This window comes from Podarcis pityusensis (assembly GCF_964106645.2).
Source record: "Podarcis pityusensis genome assembly, chromosome: 14".
Taxonomy (NCBI): Eukaryota; Metazoa; Chordata; class Lepidosauria; order Squamata; family Lacertidae; genus Podarcis; species Podarcis pityusensis.
In genome coordinates, this window is record NC_138039.1 from 24,092,321 (window position 1) to 24,108,074 (window position 15,754).

The following is a 15,754-nucleotide window of genomic DNA, read 5'->3' on the forward strand; positions in this document are numbered from 1 at the left end:
TGAGACGCCGTCTCCTCGCTTCGTTTGCTCGGGCTTCGTCCGCATTTGCCAGGTTCCCATTGGCCTAGCCGAAATAGAGACTTTCCGCCCTTGCTCCTCATTGGCTGCGACGCCGTGGCGGCTCTGCCCACTTCAGGTGAGCTGAGGAGAGGAAACCCCGAGCCTCGCCTCAATTGGCAAAAGTTCGGGCTCTGCGGCCCCGCCCCGTGGCGGCGCCGGGCTCGTTGTTATGACGACACGGCCGTAAAGCCGCCATCTTGATGGTTGCGGCGCCTTGCGACATGGAGGCCGCGATGGCAACGAGCGCTGGGCCGGCGGGGCTTACGGCAGTTGGGCCACGGGGACAGGAGTGTGCGGCTGAGGCGGTCTCCGGCGCGAACCAGGGGCCCGCCGCCTTCCTCAGTCTCCCGGCGCCTTTCGGTGAAGAAGGTACCGGCTTGGCAGGCAGGCAGGGATGGGGGGGAGGGGAGGGGTCTCTTACTCTCTGTAAAGTAATGTTCCTTCTGAGGAGGAAGGGGTGCCTGTGCTCAGCTCTTTGCGCAGCCCGCTCTTGGGCTTGTCGATGCAGCAGCTCCTTAAGCCACCGAATAAAGGTGAAGGTCCAATACGATGGGAGAGTGGAGGCCTCTCTCTTCTGAGAATTACGGTGTCGCGCCTGCGCCCCTCCTGCTTTGGAGCGAGGAATGGCAAGCGTGGGACTCATTTGCAGGCAAAAAGTTGGTTGAGCCTCGGGAAATGGTGCCACGCAGCCTCCTGTCGGGTTCCTCGCTTCCAGCCTCTACAACTCTCAGAACTACTACTCTCATGAGCCTCAGTCAACGTGGCCATGCTTGAGGTTGATGGGAGTTGTAGCCCAAGACACATAGCTGTCAACTTTTCCCCTTTCTTGCGAGGAATCCTATTCAGAATAAGGGAATTTCCCTTAAAAAAAGGGAAACATTGACAGCTATGCCAAGACATCTGGAAGGTGGCAGGTCTGCGAAAGCCGCACTGAGCTTTCAGAGTCTATATCCCTGAAGTTTCACTTCTTTTTAATGTAAACCAACACCTGTTCTTTTAAACCGCGGCCTGGATGAGAATGATCAGGAACACTGCTTCTGCTAATGTGCCAGAGTCAGGAAAGAAACATGATAGACTTGTTTCTTAGCCAGAGTTGCTCAGTTGTAAAATAGCTCCTGCCTACATCTTTTCTCTGAGAAAGCATGTATTTCATTGTCACATTTAAGAGAGGACAGTGGAAGTGCTGGGAATGGGGATTTCAGCAGTGTAACTTGTGCAAGCTGCTGTATTGAAATTCTCTTCTACACAGCTTTTTAGGGTGCAGGAGCTCTGCCCCTTTCTGCACTTGACCCTTATTAAGCATTGCAAAATCATGTTCAAATCTTAATCAATGTTAAATTCTTCTCAGCTTGTTTTTCACATTTACTGGATGCTTTTATGTCAAGGTGTGTTCTCAAGCTATCCTATCAATGGTTAGGTAACAATTTGTACAACTTCCTTCCTATCATATAATGACCAATATAAGCTAGAAACCAGCTGGTCTTTAAATATCTTGTTATTCCATCTGAAGATGGTGACAGTTTTCTTATCCTTTGAATTTTAGATGAAGATGACAGGCACAAGTGTGGTCGGTGCCAGTCTGAGTTCACTTCTTTGGAAGAATTTGTACAGCACAAATTACAAAAGCTTTGCCAGAGGCAGCAAGATACTACAGCAGTACCAACCCCGGCAAGTTTCCTGAGGCAGGATGTGGGGAAGGCGATGGCTGGATTCTCTTCTAGCCCTGAGACTGCTTGCTAGGACAAGTTTTCTCATTGTGGGCAGTGGGTGGGGGAAAGCATGGCAATATTGCTCTAGTAGTTTTGGGTAATTACTGGATGGGTTTGAGGGAGGCTTAGGTGTGATGCCTGGAAATTCACAGATGTCTTTTTTAAGTCCTACTGCAAGAGTGGCAGGGTAAGTCAACTGACTACTGTTGAAATCAGTAGTGGGAAGCCTCTGGCCAGTGGACCTAATTGGACCTGGCATGGGTCCTCATTTGACTTGTGAGGCAATTTCCCCCAAAGCACACCTCCACACCTGATGTCAGGTTTTAAGGCATCTAAAAACATGATTCCAAAGGAACCACTGAACCTCAAAAGGAGTTCCCAGGTGTTCCTTTGCAAGCAGCACTAGATTGGTGCAGATAACAAACCTTCATCACTTTGGGGAAGAGTGAATAAAGTGTGAGCAGAGAAATATTTTTAATTTTGCATCTCTCACTGTTTGGCTATAACTATTGCAATATGCATTCTTTTACTAAAACTCAGTTTGCTGCACAGGTCATTTCATCTGTTGAAGAGCCTATAACTGTAGCTCATATAGTTGTTGAAGCTTCTCCAATAACAGAAGAAATCAGCAACACATCTGCAATACTAGGTATGTTCATCAAACTTTCTGAGGTATTTTGAGTGTTTCAATAAACTTGTAGAAAGTACATAAAGGTAAATCAAACAGTATAAGCTTGAATTCCATAATCCTTTGACAAACCCTCCTAATAAAAGTTCCTAAGTAAACTTTTCATTCACAGCTTGTCATGGGGATAGGTAGCTGGTGAAAGAACAGCAAAAAAATTGTAGGAGTAAACAGTTCTCACAACACAGGAAAATGCAGTGTTGTTGCTCTAATAATTAACCTGGGGTTTGATGAAGTAGCAAAGTTTCCAGATGAAACCAAATTATGCAGAATGGTGAAAATCCAAGCAAACAATGAGAAATGTGATAGGCTCTCCAAACCAGATGAACAGTCGGCAGAACGGCAAATGAGGTTCAATGTAAGCTGAGTACAAACTGAGGCACATAAGTTAGGAGAATAACAAAGAGAACCGCAAGTTCTGGGTGCAGTGAACTGGCTGTCCAGGAAAGAGAATTTGGGGTTGTGAGGAATAACTTAGTAAAACTATCAAATGCACTTGCAGTGAAAAAGTGAAAAAAAATATACAAGACAGTATTATGACAAGGATCAAAATGGTCATTGTCATAAGAACTTTATGCAGACTTTGATAGTTTGTATGGTTTGATAGTATCTGGTTTACTGTGTGGTGTTCTGGTTGCAGGTAGTGGGCACATCAAAGAAGTCATTGTAGCTGGAGACCATGTATTTGAAAGCCCAAATGGCCACATTGATGGTGACACTGGAGAGGGGCAGGATAGTCCTGAAGGCCCAGAAGAAGGGGCCTCCATGGAGCTCATCAAAGTTAAGCTGCTGGTTAATAAAGAAGGCCGATACGTCTGTGAACTATGCCACAAGACATTCAAAACGGTATGTTTGAAGTTTGTACCAGATCGTATAAGATAGTGCTGGACAAATAAGGAAATACTGTAGAGATTTGCATTTATTTATTTATAGATTTATTTATAGATTTATTTATTCATAGCATTTGGGTGGCTTGCAATAGACAAGTAAAAAACTCAAATCTGAATACAGTGGTACCTCGGGTTACATACGCTTCAGGTTACATACGCTTCAGGTTACAGACTCCGCTAACCCAGAAATAATACCTCAGGTTAAGAACTTTGCTTCAGGATGAGAACAGAAATCGTGCGGTGGTGACGTGGCAGCAACGGGAGGCCCCATTAGCTAAAGTGGTGCTTCAGGTTAAGAACAGTTTCAGGTTAAGAACAGACCTCCGGAACGAATTAAGTACGTAACCAGAGTTACCACTGTACAACCTTCAAAATCGAAACCAGATTTTAACTTTTATGTATACGCCATCGTTTTTGCCTATACAGTCGTACCTCGGAAGTCAAACGCCTTGCGAGTTGAATGTTTTGGCTCCCAAATGGTGCAAACCGGTTTGTGAACGTTCCGGTGATTGTTCCGGTTTGTGAACGTTCTTTGGAACCTGAACGTCCGTTGCGGCTTCCGATGGGCTGCAGGAGCTTCCTGCAGCCCATCGGAAGCTGTGCCTTGGTTCCTGAATGTTTTGGAAGTCGAACGGACTTCCAGAATGGATTCCGTTCGACTTCCGATGTACAACTGTGTGTTTGTTTTTGTGTGTGAATATATGTGTGTGCTTGTGTAGCTACAGCTTGAAATTCTCCATTGGTTAAAACAGGTGATCTGTGTGCCTGGCAGCATCACCAATAGTTCCTTTCTCCTTGCTCCAGGCCAGCATCCTCAAAGCTCACATGATAACTCACAGCAGCAGAAAGGATTATGAGTGTAAGATATGTGGGACATCTTTCAGGACCAAGGGCTCGCTTATCAGACACCATCGTCGTCATACAGGTGAGAGGACAGATTGGTTTGTTATAAAATCCATGATGGTGCTACATGTGTAGAAAACCCCTCAGTGCTTGTTGGTGTATAATGATTGAGTCAGAACGGACAAACCCCCTCTGCTGGCGACAATGGAAGGCATGAGAGCCATGCACTAAGCCTCCAGTTTGCTAGCACTGCCAAAAGGATGCTACTGTGGATGCTATGAAAGGAACATCCCATCGGGATCCAGTCACATCATCCCCATCTGCTTCCTTTTCTGAGAGAAGCAGAAGAGGGAAAATTTCTTAGCTGGAGTCCATGGGCCATTTTCTTCCATGTTATAACTCTTGTCTTTTACTTCTCAACCTGTTAAGATGAGCGTCCTTACAAGTGCAAGAAATGTGGGAAAAGCTTCCGAGAGTCAGGAGCCTTGACCCGGCACCTGAAATCCTTGACTCCTTGTACTGAGAAAACCCGCTTCAATATGAACAAGGAAATAGTTGTGAGCAAAGAGGATTTAGCAGCAGGTCAGTGAAAAGACCAGCAGCTTGTCCTGCTGTTTGTACAGTTTTGTTGTCTTTCATTGAAAGTATTCTCTGTTGGTCCAAAGCAAGATGCAGCTCATGTTTATGGCAGATCTAGAAGGCAGTTGAGTAAGGTGGGACATTTCTGACCTTACGTGAGGGGTGTCCTCTGGCTTTGCCTCTGTTTTCTGAGAGGCCTTTTCTTGTTGAGTAGCATGGTGGCTAAGTAACCAGGCTCTGAATACAGAAATCCAAGTCTTGCCTCTAGGAGGCCTTAGGCATGCCGTAACCTGCAACATGCCTACTTTAAATAGTTACTTGTAAACAAGATGGTGCTTGAAGTACTTTGACAATTGAAAGCATCATGTAAATGCAGAAATATTGCAAACACAGAGGAAATTGCTTTGGATACTGGGGGAAGAGAAGACCTCAAAGTGGGAAGTTGTATTTGGGAGCTAGGTTGCTTGCTGAGAACTCCCGTTTGCTGTTTTTCTTGAAGGGTCAAATGATTCCAATGTAGAGGCTGTTCCCTCGCTAGCAGCTCAGTCTGTGGAGTCCCCTCCTGTCATTCATTTAGTGACGGATGCAAAAGGGAATGTCCTCCATGAAGTCCACGTCCAGGTGCAGGAGCTCCCAATCACAGAGGAGAAATTGTTGGGCCAAGAGGTTAGTGCCACCCATGATGAGGGGAAGGTTGGCATTTGGCTTAGACTAGAGACACACACTGATTTCCAGTTATGGGTTTGGCATGATGAGACAACATGCCTGACCAGTCTCAAGGGGCTAGGTGGAAAGAAAATTCTAAAGAAGTCTTGCTTTGAAATCTTGGAGATAAGTTTCCCTGGAGAATTTCAAGCCCAACACAAGGCATCAAAACTCAAAGCTCATCTGCGAGAAAGTAAGCAGTTCTAAATAATGTCTCCCTCTTTAGAAATTTGAGAACTTTTGGTGTGCTCTGCACAGGCATCTGAGATCAGTTTGCTAACAGTTTGGTTTTTCTGTTTAAGAGAGTGGGTCTCAAATTGTAAGATGGGCCACCACTGAGTGTGTGTAAGTGTAAAATTGCAGAGGGTAAAAAGATTCTGTAGCGAGCAGGCCCAGTGGTAGGGGTTTAATGTCGCTTCCTCAAAAATGGCTGTTCTAACTAAATTGCAGAGAGGCAAGGAACATCTAAGAGTTAAATCTCAATCTAAACCTTGCATATGGCATTCTCTGGGAGTCATTTGCATTTTCTGATGGGTTGTGGGGCCCGGGAGAAGAGATGCCAGTGGTTTCCTGAGTTCAAAAGGCTGAAGAATGCTGGCTTAAGAGAGAACTTTTAGCAACTTCTGGGGCTAAAACAATTGGTCTCTACTTTGCAGTTAACTGCCCTGCATCTGTCCCTGGTTTTCTTTAGCCTTCAAATCCTGAGGATCTGCCCCCTGAGGGAGATGACAATGAGAACTTGCTGAGGGAAGCCATGAGGAATTCTGGGATTGTGATAGAACAGGTGTCCATGGAGGAGGCGAGCAAATCAGATGAAGCCAATGAGGTGACTGGTGCAGAGGAGTCAAAGAATGAAGAGGTGGAGATGCCCGAGAAGCTGTGTGGGGAGCAGTACGTGAAGATCGAGCAAGCAGAAACTGTAAGTTTGTCAGGGTAGCTGCTTTTCCTGTATTTAGGTTAACTCACCTCTCCTGAAGTCAGGTTTGGCTGATGCATGACAACAGGCCTTGGTGGTGTGCAGCTGTATACGGGTTAACACATGACCTGCGCCACCCTTAGCTGCCTTCAGTGCTGCTTTAACAGTGGCATATGCTGCCTTTCAAATAGGATATCCCGATTCAAGCTTTTGCAATGTCTAGTACTTATGCTGCCCCCCTCTGTCTCATAGCCAGATGCAGATGCGACTGATGAGGGCCAGGTGTGCCCCTACTGCAGTGAAGTCTTCCGGGAACACAGCTCCCTTGACCAGCACATCAGCAGACATTTTGGTAAGGGGAAATCTTGTTGTGTCTCGTCAAGGTATCCATGGACAAATTGCTTCCTTGTACAGTCACAAAGTTTTATCAGGCTGCAGCTGGGTGGCTTTCCAAGGCATGCAAATAATTTATTTTTTCTACTAGATTGGTGCACATTGCTGCAGGATACCATAAAACTAAAAATAGTTTGAATGCCTCAGAATTGCTGAGAATTTTTTTACTCAGTAGCAAAAATGGTAGATGTCTCAATTATTTAGCTGAGTATTGCAGATACTGGCTTTAAGTTTAGCTTCTGTATGCAGGTTAGTCTTTGAGCAAAGGTCAACCCCGAGATCTCTGGCTAAATCAGCCTCACGCCTGAGGCACCTGTCGTCTTTGCTACGAACAGAAAATTTATGGGCAGTTCCTCTGCGGCTATGAAAGCAGTTTCTTCTTTGATATTCTACAGCCTTGCATTTTCAAATGTCATAAGTACTGGACATTCTGCCTGCTCCAATCCTCTTTTTTTGTGAAACTTCCCACCCCTTGCCCAGACTACAAACCTTTCCCATGTGAAGAGTGTGGCAAAGGATTCACCAAGGGCTACTTGCTGAAAAAACACCAGGAAGTGCACGTGAACGAGCGGCGGTTCCGTTGTGGGGATTGTGGCAAGCTGTACAAAACAATTGCACATGTGAAGGGACACAGGAGGGTTCACTCTGATGAGCGGCCATATCCTTGCCCCAAATGTGGCAAGAGATACAAGACGAAGGTAGGAGCCCCACATCTTTTGGGACGTGTTCTTTGATGGGAACCTGGTTAAGCCCCAGGGCCGCATTCCCTTTAGGTGACTTTTGGAGGGCCATGTGCCAGTAGGGAAAAGTGGGCAGAGCAATTTTACCTTGGCATTAGCACTCAAAGTGACTGGGAGACTTGTGAGGAGCATTGCTTTCCATTTTGCCCGAAGCGCGCTAGTGCTTCTCCAGAGTTCTCTGAGTGTCCCGATAGTGCTCAAATGAAAATTTCTGAGCACTGCTGAAGGATTTTGCTGGGCTTTGTGCCAAAAGATGGGTGGTTTATTTTTCTTTGGCAGCAAGTCTGCCTCCAGTGCCTTGGAGTCACCTGTCCTTTATTTAAAAAACAGCTCTTGGCAGACAAGCAGCTTTGTTGAAGTGCTCAAAGTGAAGCAGATGATTTTAAAAAAAATACTTTTAAGAGTGGTGTGCAATGGATAATGCTTCTGTCTGCTTAGGAGGTCCAGTGTAGGAAGTTTGCTGCATTTGTCTATGTTCACTCATGGCTTCCGTGCTCTCCTGTCCTGCAGAATGCTCAGCAGGTGCATTTTCGGACACACCTTGATGACAAACCATACGTCTGCCAATTCTGCAGTCAGGGATTTCGGGAAAAGGGTTCCCTGGTGCGCCACATCCGCCACCACACAGGGGAGAAGCCCTTCAAATGTTACAAATGTGGCCGTGGTTTTGCAGAGCATGGCACCCTCAACAGGCACCTGAGGACCAAAGGTAAGGGACCTGTCTCTTTTCATGTAAAATGCAAGCTGGAGCCAAGGACAACATGTGCTAGCTTCTAGAATAGGAGAAGCTTTTTGGTAACCCCATCGCCCACCATTTCTGTAGAGTGCTATAACATTTAGTGGCCAAGAGGTTGGGAGACAGGTGCAGAATCTTCCTGGTGAAGTTTCTAGAGGTCAGAATATTGGTTGATCTTCTGATCTGTGGTGGTGGGGAGAACTGGATTTCTTGTAGTGGCTGAGTATTTGTTTAAAAGCATGTATAAGTGTCTTAATATTTTAAAATATTATATAATAGTTCATTGCTCCCTGAACAAATAATCCAGAATAAGGAAACAAGCTATATTTGCAAACAATGGGGCCAAGAATTTGGCAATCCTTGGCACAGAGGGGTGGTTTTTTTTAGACAGAGGATATTTTGATAAGAGACTTGAGCATGTCAGGATTGAACATGTATACAGAAATTATTTTAATTTGACAAGAGTTACCTTATCTGTCACCTAGGTGGCTGTCTGCTTGCCTTGAAAGAAGCTGAAGAAGAAGCAGTGTCGGAGGAAGGTCAGTCTGCTGACAATTTAGCTGCAACAGTCATTTCTGAAGATCCTCCTACAGTCCTCGTGGAGTTCTCTTCGGTGGTGGCAGATACGCAAGAGTACATAATTGAGGTAGCTGAGCAGCACTGAGGGAGAATCTCTTGGAGAAAACTAAGTTTTCCTACACTGCAGGGTGGTTTTCAGTTGTGGTTTGTCCAGGGGCAGTGAGAGCCAGACTGTAATCTGTCAAGCGCTTCTGAATAGAATATGCCAGGCTTCACCAGCCCAGTTCATTCTATTTTTGAACCATTTTCATGAGCACCAGCATCCTATGGCTGTGCTGGCTGAGCCTGAGAGGTAGAGCAGAAGGTATGTGGTGGATTGTTCCTGGAGCAAAGAGCATTCCTGAGGACATTACCTGCATGTGATTACACTGCAAAGTTAAGTTCCTGCTTTAGGGGAAATCTGTCTTCTCTCTTTTAGACAGCTACTGAAGAGATGGAAACCACGGAAGCTGCTGAAATCATAGAAGGGACAAGGCATGAGGTAGGTTGCTCTCCCTGAAGAGGTTCCTTACAATCCTTGTTACTAAAAACTTTAAAGCTTGAAGTGATTAATTCATTGATAAAATTACCAAGAGACATCTTTGTAGCAAACACACACACACACAAGACTAGGTAGCCTGTTTGTTTAATACCTTCTTGGGTGGGAGAGTGGATCTAGGAAGCTGCTTTCTACCGGGTCTGCCCTCCAGGATCAAGGGCAGAAAAAGGTCTTTGCCATCCACCAGGGATTGAACCTGAGGTTTTCTGTATGCAACACAGGTGCTCTGTGTCCACTTCCCAAAGTTCTACAACCCCTTTCAGAGAGGAGAACCTCCCCAGTTCCTGGCACTAAGAAAAGCAAGTGGTTTGGTCTTAAAGCGACTCTGATTTTAAAGCAAGAGCCATTGCCGAACTCTGTATTTTCTCTTCTCTTCCCCACCCTTTATCTTTGGACTCTTCACACCCCATCTGTTAGTTTGCTGGAGGAGGGAAGAACTTGCTAGTTTGGAGCTGGACAGCATGTCAGATTTGTGTCCACTTATATGTTCCTTTGATGCGGGTGGCGCTGTGGGTTAAACCACAGAGCCTAGGACTTGCCGATCAGAAGGTCGGCGGTTCGAATTCCCATGACTGGGTGAGCTCCCATAGCTCGGTCCCTGCTCCTGCCAACCTAGCAGTTTGAAAGCACCTCAAAGTGCAAGTAGATAAATAGGCACCACTCCTGTGGGAAGGTAAACAGCGTTTCCGTGCGCTGCTCTGGTTCGCCAGAAGTGGCTTAGTCATGCTGGCCACATGACCCGGAAGCTGTATGCCGGCTCCCTCGGCCAATAAAGCGAGATGAGCACTGCAACCCCAGAGTTGGTCACGACTGGACCTAATGGTCAGGGGTCCCTTTACCTTTACCTAGATATTCCTTTGCACTTTATAGAATAGGTGAAAGGAACTAACATTTATTCATTGTCAAGCAGTTGACATACCCCGTCCTTTAGGGCTTTTTGGCTCCATGGTTTTTGTTTCTTTCTCTCTGGACACATTTTTAAAAGAGTGGCTGTGCTGGCTAGGAGTTGTATTCTGAAACATTTGGAGGGCCCCACATTGAGGAATGCGGCTGTTCATGAAAATGTACGCCACGCTTGTCATCCTCTGTTGGACTCAAACTACACGTGCAGCAACTCTGATACAGTGTGCGCAAATCTGGCTTTGAATCATTGGTGTATTTCCTTCCTTCCATGCAGGTGGACAGTCACATCATGAAAGTAGTTCAGCAGATCGTCAACCAAGCAAATTCTGGCCATCAGATAATTGTCCAGAATGTCACTGTGGCAGAAAGTTCTGCCTTGACACCTGACGGCACAGACGCAGACACAATTGCCATAGCAACTCCCGAGAGTCTCACGGAGCAGGTTGCCATGACGCTGGCTTCAGCCATTGGTGAAGGAGCAGTGTTGACCACAGAGGGGAGCAGCGAGGCTGAAGAGGCAACGGTGACAATGGTGGCATCCGAAGACATTGAAATAATGGAGCACACGGGGGAGTTTGTGATTGCCACCCAGGAGGAGGAAGTGGAGGTTCAGACTGTTATAGTCTAGACCAGGGGAAAGAGAGCCATATCTGCATTCAATCTCTGGAGACTGCCCCGTGGGTAGTCTTCAGCACTGTGGAAAATGTCACATGGGGCTGAGGCACTCTGGTGGTGCCAAAGGGCTTGATGACTAGTGTCCTCATAGCACTTGTGCTCAGCTGCTGCTTGTTGAAATCAGGCAGTGATGGAGCGAAGCACTTTAATATTAGCTTAGTGGGAGGAGAAAAAATGGATGGTGGGGGGATTTGCAGGGAAATTAAACTATGCCATGCAACCAGAGGCCTCCTTTCTGGGGCACCTACTTGCCTTTCATATGTAAGTCCATATAAGGCATGGAATGTAAGCTATTCATAATGGACGCAAACTTTAAAGAAAAGTTTGAAAATGCTTTACTATACAGGAAAACAGGTTATCTTAATATCCTGCAACTGCTACATAAAGGCCACAATGTACATTTTGTAACCATGTAACATTTAATTGCTTATTGTACAGTTTGTAAGTGTTTTTAAAATACATAATTTTCTACAAAATTCTGATGTAATAAAAAGAGAGCTATTATTAGATGAAAGCTGGTTATTTGTTTTTTGTTCTGGTAAAAAGTAGCTGTCACTTCTCTTATCCTACAGAGTAAATGTAATCCAGCAGGACTCTGTATATGCCAGACTCTTGAAATGAATGTTAGTTGTGCAAAATCAGTCAGGAGCCTTAGATTATTCCAGTTAACAAGTTTCTAGTTCTCATGATTGGAAACTAGGGTAGTGCCTAAAGTCTCAAGAAGCAAGCAGGGGCTTAGGGCTCCTAAGCAGAATCATAGAATTGGAAGGGACCATAAGGATCATCTATAGTCCAACCATCTGCAGTGCAGTATTCTAGAGGTTAGTTCCTTGTCCCTATCACAAACTGCAGCTTCAGCTTCCATTTCAGGCAGACACTAGCAGTAAACAGGTATGGTTACTCCAGTTGCACTGGTAAGTTGGGGCTTGCTTGCAAGGCCGACTCAACAGTTAAGGTCAGGAGTCACTAATCTTTTGGGGCCAGTAGGCACATTTGGAGATGGCTGCCACTTCCAAGAGCATGGGTGGAGGACCACTATATCCAGTTCTGCCAGCCACTGAAGGATAGGCTGAGACAGTGCAAAAAGGAAGTGCACAAAAAGAGCAAACACCCTCTCTGAGCATTGTGATGAGAACTAAGATCTTTCACAGGCCCTGTAAGAGGTAGGTAGTGTCCGGCACACTCGATGCCCATGGGCACCACATTGACTACCCTTGCAGTAGATTAATTTTGCCTGGGACTTCTGTGCTGAGATTAAAAATTTAAGATTTATACAGTCCACTGCTGTCAATGGCAACTCATCTTTGCTTTTTTTCAGGGCTCATAATTGGCTTAAGAATTTCTGTGATGTTGCCCTGGATGCCTCTAGAATAAATATTTTTGTAACCCCTCTGCCTGGTGTCGTCCTCTGAGGATGAACATTTATATCTTGCTGACTTGAACCACTCATTGCTTGTCTGGTTGGTCAGGATCAGATACAGAGTAAAACAAAAATAGGAGCCCAGTACAATTGAAAGGACAACAACAAAGCCCAGCATGAACACGATTCTGGGGAAGGTCAGGAAAAGATGCTGCGAAGAGAAAAATACCCAGCTGGAGTCAAAATGCACAAAGAATAGCCTAACCCCCCTGTCCTGGTGGTTCATGTGCCTACTTCTTCCTTCAATGGTAGACAGCTTGTCAATACTGCACTTTGATCAATGTGATCAGTAAGTTTGCATCTTGAATAATTCGAAATTTTAGCTTTTATCTTGATAGTAAAAGAAAAGCTAAATTCAAATTACTAAGAAAACCCAGACTAACCATAGTTCCTCTGATCACCATACAATATGCACGTCTTTTGAATTTAGTACCAGTGGCCCTTATAACAAAGAAAGACAAAGGCACATCTAAGTTAGCTTTGTAAAACAACTATTCTCAAGAAGGTGCATACTATTAAGTTTCTTGGGTGGTATCCATCTGAACAGTTTCACTACTGCTAGCATTTTTGACTGCACAATGGAATCCCACCCCCATGCATCCCCTATATTTGTTCTGGGGGTCACCCCAAGCCTTAAGCTTTAGGGAGTAGGTGGGGAAAAGAAGTTCCACTGTGCATCCAAAGTGCTTGCGACAAGTGGAGCTGTTTAGCTGGATCCCACCCCTTGATAATAAAAGCACATCAATTTAACGTCAATGTCAGAAAGGCATATTTAGTCTCCAAATTAATGATTCTTTTGATTAAATTACATTCAGGCTTTGAAATCTATTCTGCAGATCAGAAGAAGTAAGACCCTTTCTGCAAAAGCTTGCACAACAGTAAATCTGTTCCCTTCAAGGGAGTCCACAGCTACATACAGATGAAGGCATCAGACATTAAGGGTTGTATCCAACTAAACCCTGCTCGGAGCAGGCCCACTGAAATTACTGGTCCATTAATTTCAACAGGGCTACTCTGAGCAGGATTTAGTTGGGTACAACCCACATCATTTTGTCAACTTTTACCTGAATAAGGAAGAAGGCATCAATTGGGCGCTCCTGGCCTTGGTCATCTGTGTAATACCCCTGCATCATATTTGACAGAAGGACCACCTGGATGAGGAAAGTGGCTGTTAAGACTGCGATTGAAACAGCCATGGAGGTCAAGGTAAGGAGATAGAGCAGGAAGTATCTGATGTTGAAGGCACCAATGCAATTGTTGACCCAGACACAGTGGTGATCAAAACGATGCACGCAGCTGTTGCACACACCTGATCAAAGCCAGAAGAAAGGTCATGATGTTCTGGTTATCAAGAAACCAACCCATAACCCTCCTGAGTTTAAAACATACCAGTTAAAACAAACAAATGAAAAACCAGGCATGAGCTATTAGCATGCTGGGTCACTCCTAATAGCCCCATTGTTCAAAGGGGAAGGTGGGCGAATGAGTGGAGGGAAAGAAAGCAGCAAACCAAATAAAAGATTTTTGACCCAATTTGACCACATGTGGCAGGTCTCCTGGTGCAAAATCTCTTCTGAAGAGGCCTCCAGCAATGCACAGGGTGAGAGCAGAGCTAAAGGCAGATGGGGGAGGGGGTGTTTGACATTTTAAAAAGGTAGGGCCACCAGGCAGGCTGAGGCAACCGCCTCAGGTGGCAGAATCCAAGGGGCACATCTGTGATTATGGCAGCTTCTGGGTTGTAGGGGGAATCTCACGAGATCCCTGCGAGGTTACGCAGAGGCCTCTCTTAAGCAAGGCAGCTGGGGTCTGGGGAAGGTCATGTGAGGCCCCTGCACGATTTCGTAAGGTTCTCACTGGAACCAGAGCCCTCAACTGTGTGACCTCTGTAAGCAGGGCTTCAGTGGACATGGTAAGTGGGGGGCGGGCAGCACAAATGCAGGGTGCTACCTTCTTGGCAAAATGGGATGGGTCAACCTAGAAAAAGGACACAGTGGATACAAGGAGTTTAGGGCCAGAGCAGAAACAGATGCCAGGATGAGCAATCCCTTTTAATCCTAGAAGGTCCCAAGATACAAATTTAACAAATAAATAAATTACTAAAAATACATTAACATCCTGCTTTTCAACACAAATGTTCTCAAGAGTGCTTTACAACACAAGGTGAACAGAATAATAACAATAAACAAAAACGGTAACCAAAAGTTCTGTCAAGACTCATCAATTATTACATGATGACAAAGCAGGCAAGAGATGGCCATCTGCTCTGGCAAGACAGGCAAAATAAGTGGAAGTGGAGTGACAGGAGTGGTGTTTAACAATCCTATGTCATGTGACCAGCCCATCCTTGGGACTGGCCTTATCCCATGGTTGAACTTGGGACCACCTACACACCATCCAGAGAAGACCAGGGGGAAGAGTTTCCATCCTGTGCCAAAAGGACATTAACTGGTGTCAGGTGAGCCTCTCTTAGGAGAGAGTTCAAGGGCTGAAGCACCACCACAAAGAAGGCCCCGTCTCCAGCCGCTACCTGCCTCACTGCCCGTGATGGTGGGACCCATTAAATGGACATCCTCCAAGGCAGATCTTGGCACACATATACAGTCATGTGGGGATAATTATAATATAAACTCACCACAGTGCTTGGATCGGGCAGGTTTCCTCACATTGCAAGTGGAGCACTCAACCCCTTTCTCAAACATCACACCGTCATAGGCATATGCATGGAGGAACAGCACCTGGTTGGATTTGGTTATGGTACCTGGACCGGGAAAGGAAGTAGCAAATGGTGTCTTGTTGCTAGGATTCTTTCCTGACATCCGATTTCAAATTCCAGCGAATATAATAATTTGGCCTGCTACATCAGCCCAAAGTCAGCATCCTGTTCTTAATCGTGCCCCAATGGGAAGCCCAAAAGTAGGACCTGAGTGCAAAAGCAGCAACTTTCTCCAGTTGTGCTCTCCGGCAACTGGCATTCTAAGGTATAACAAACTCTGACACCAGAGGCAGTATGCAGCCATCCCATCATGACTAGTAGCCACTTATATCCTTAGTATTCTCCACAAATTTGTCTAATTCCCGTTTTAAGCCACCCAAGACCTGTGGGAGCAAATAATGTAGTTTAACTGCTTGGTGGAGGCATAATAGTCCTTGCACATGTTGGTGAGACTCTCCAAAACCCAGGAGACAGGTTGTGACTGCTGCAATTCTCACACTTGAGAAAAAAGCGGACACGGAGCAATGGATCCAAACTACAAGAAAGAAGATTCCACCTAAACATTAGGAAGAACTTCCTGACAGTAAGAGCTGTTCAACAGTGGAATTTGCTGCCAAGGAGTGTGGTGGAGTCTCCTTCTTTGGAGGTCTTTAAGCAGAGGCTTGACAAC

At 45.5% G+C, this 15,754-nt stretch overlaps 2 protein-coding genes across 8 annotated transcripts in view; one reads left to right on the plus strand and one right to left on the minus strand.

Moving 5' to 3' along the window:
- The first annotated feature begins 167 nt into the window (after positions 1 to 167).
- On the plus strand, positions 168 to 11,465 carry E4F1 (E4F transcription factor 1). The gene is made up of 14 exons (XM_080981752.1): positions 168 to 429; positions 1,604 to 1,728; positions 2,322 to 2,418; positions 3,095 to 3,300; positions 4,149 to 4,269; positions 4,617 to 4,769; positions 5,266 to 5,432; positions 6,163 to 6,390; positions 6,640 to 6,739; positions 7,261 to 7,478; positions 8,031 to 8,229; positions 8,742 to 8,902; positions 9,254 to 9,316; positions 10,551 to 11,465. Exons 1-14 carry the CDS (start codon positions 261 to 263, stop codon positions 10,902 to 10,904), a joined length of 2,361 nt encoding a protein of 786 aa, XP_080837878.1. The 5' UTR covers positions 168 to 260; the 3' UTR covers positions 10,905 to 11,465.
- ZDHHC4 (zDHHC palmitoyltransferase 4) overlaps positions 8,920 to 15,754 on the minus strand; it is a 23,573-nt gene continuing 16,738 nt past the window's right edge. For 6 of the 7 annotated variants that reach the window (XM_080981725.1, XM_080981721.1, XM_080981724.1 and 3 more), the window contains exons 5-7: positions 15,004 to 15,129; positions 13,436 to 13,680; positions 11,350 to 12,522 (exon numbers count right to left, since the gene is read on the minus strand). In XM_080981725.1, coding sequence (XP_080837851.1) covers positions 12,250 to 12,522; positions 13,436 to 13,680; positions 15,004 to 15,129 — 644 coding nt within the window. In that variant the 3' untranslated portion in view covers positions 11,350 to 12,249. Of the gene's footprint in view, positions 9,288 to 11,349; positions 12,523 to 13,435; positions 13,681 to 15,003; positions 15,130 to 15,754 lie in introns of those variants that run through there. The other variant, XM_080981726.1, reaches the window with a different exon arrangement.

Bases quoted from the DNA above. Each gene is read 5' to 3' on its own strand.
- E4F1 (XM_080981752.1), top strand. From the start codon at position 261: ATGGTTGCGGCGCCTTGCGACATGGAGGCCGCGATGGCAACGAGCGCT. The intron at 2,419-3,094 runs GTATGTTCATCA...TTCTGGTTGCAG, and splicing joins CAACACATCTGCAATACTAG to GTAGTGGGCACATCAAAGAA. The intron at 7,479-8,030 runs GTAGGAGCCCCA...CCTGTCCTGCAG, and splicing joins GCAAGAGATACAAGACGAAG to AATGCTCAGCAGGTGCATTT.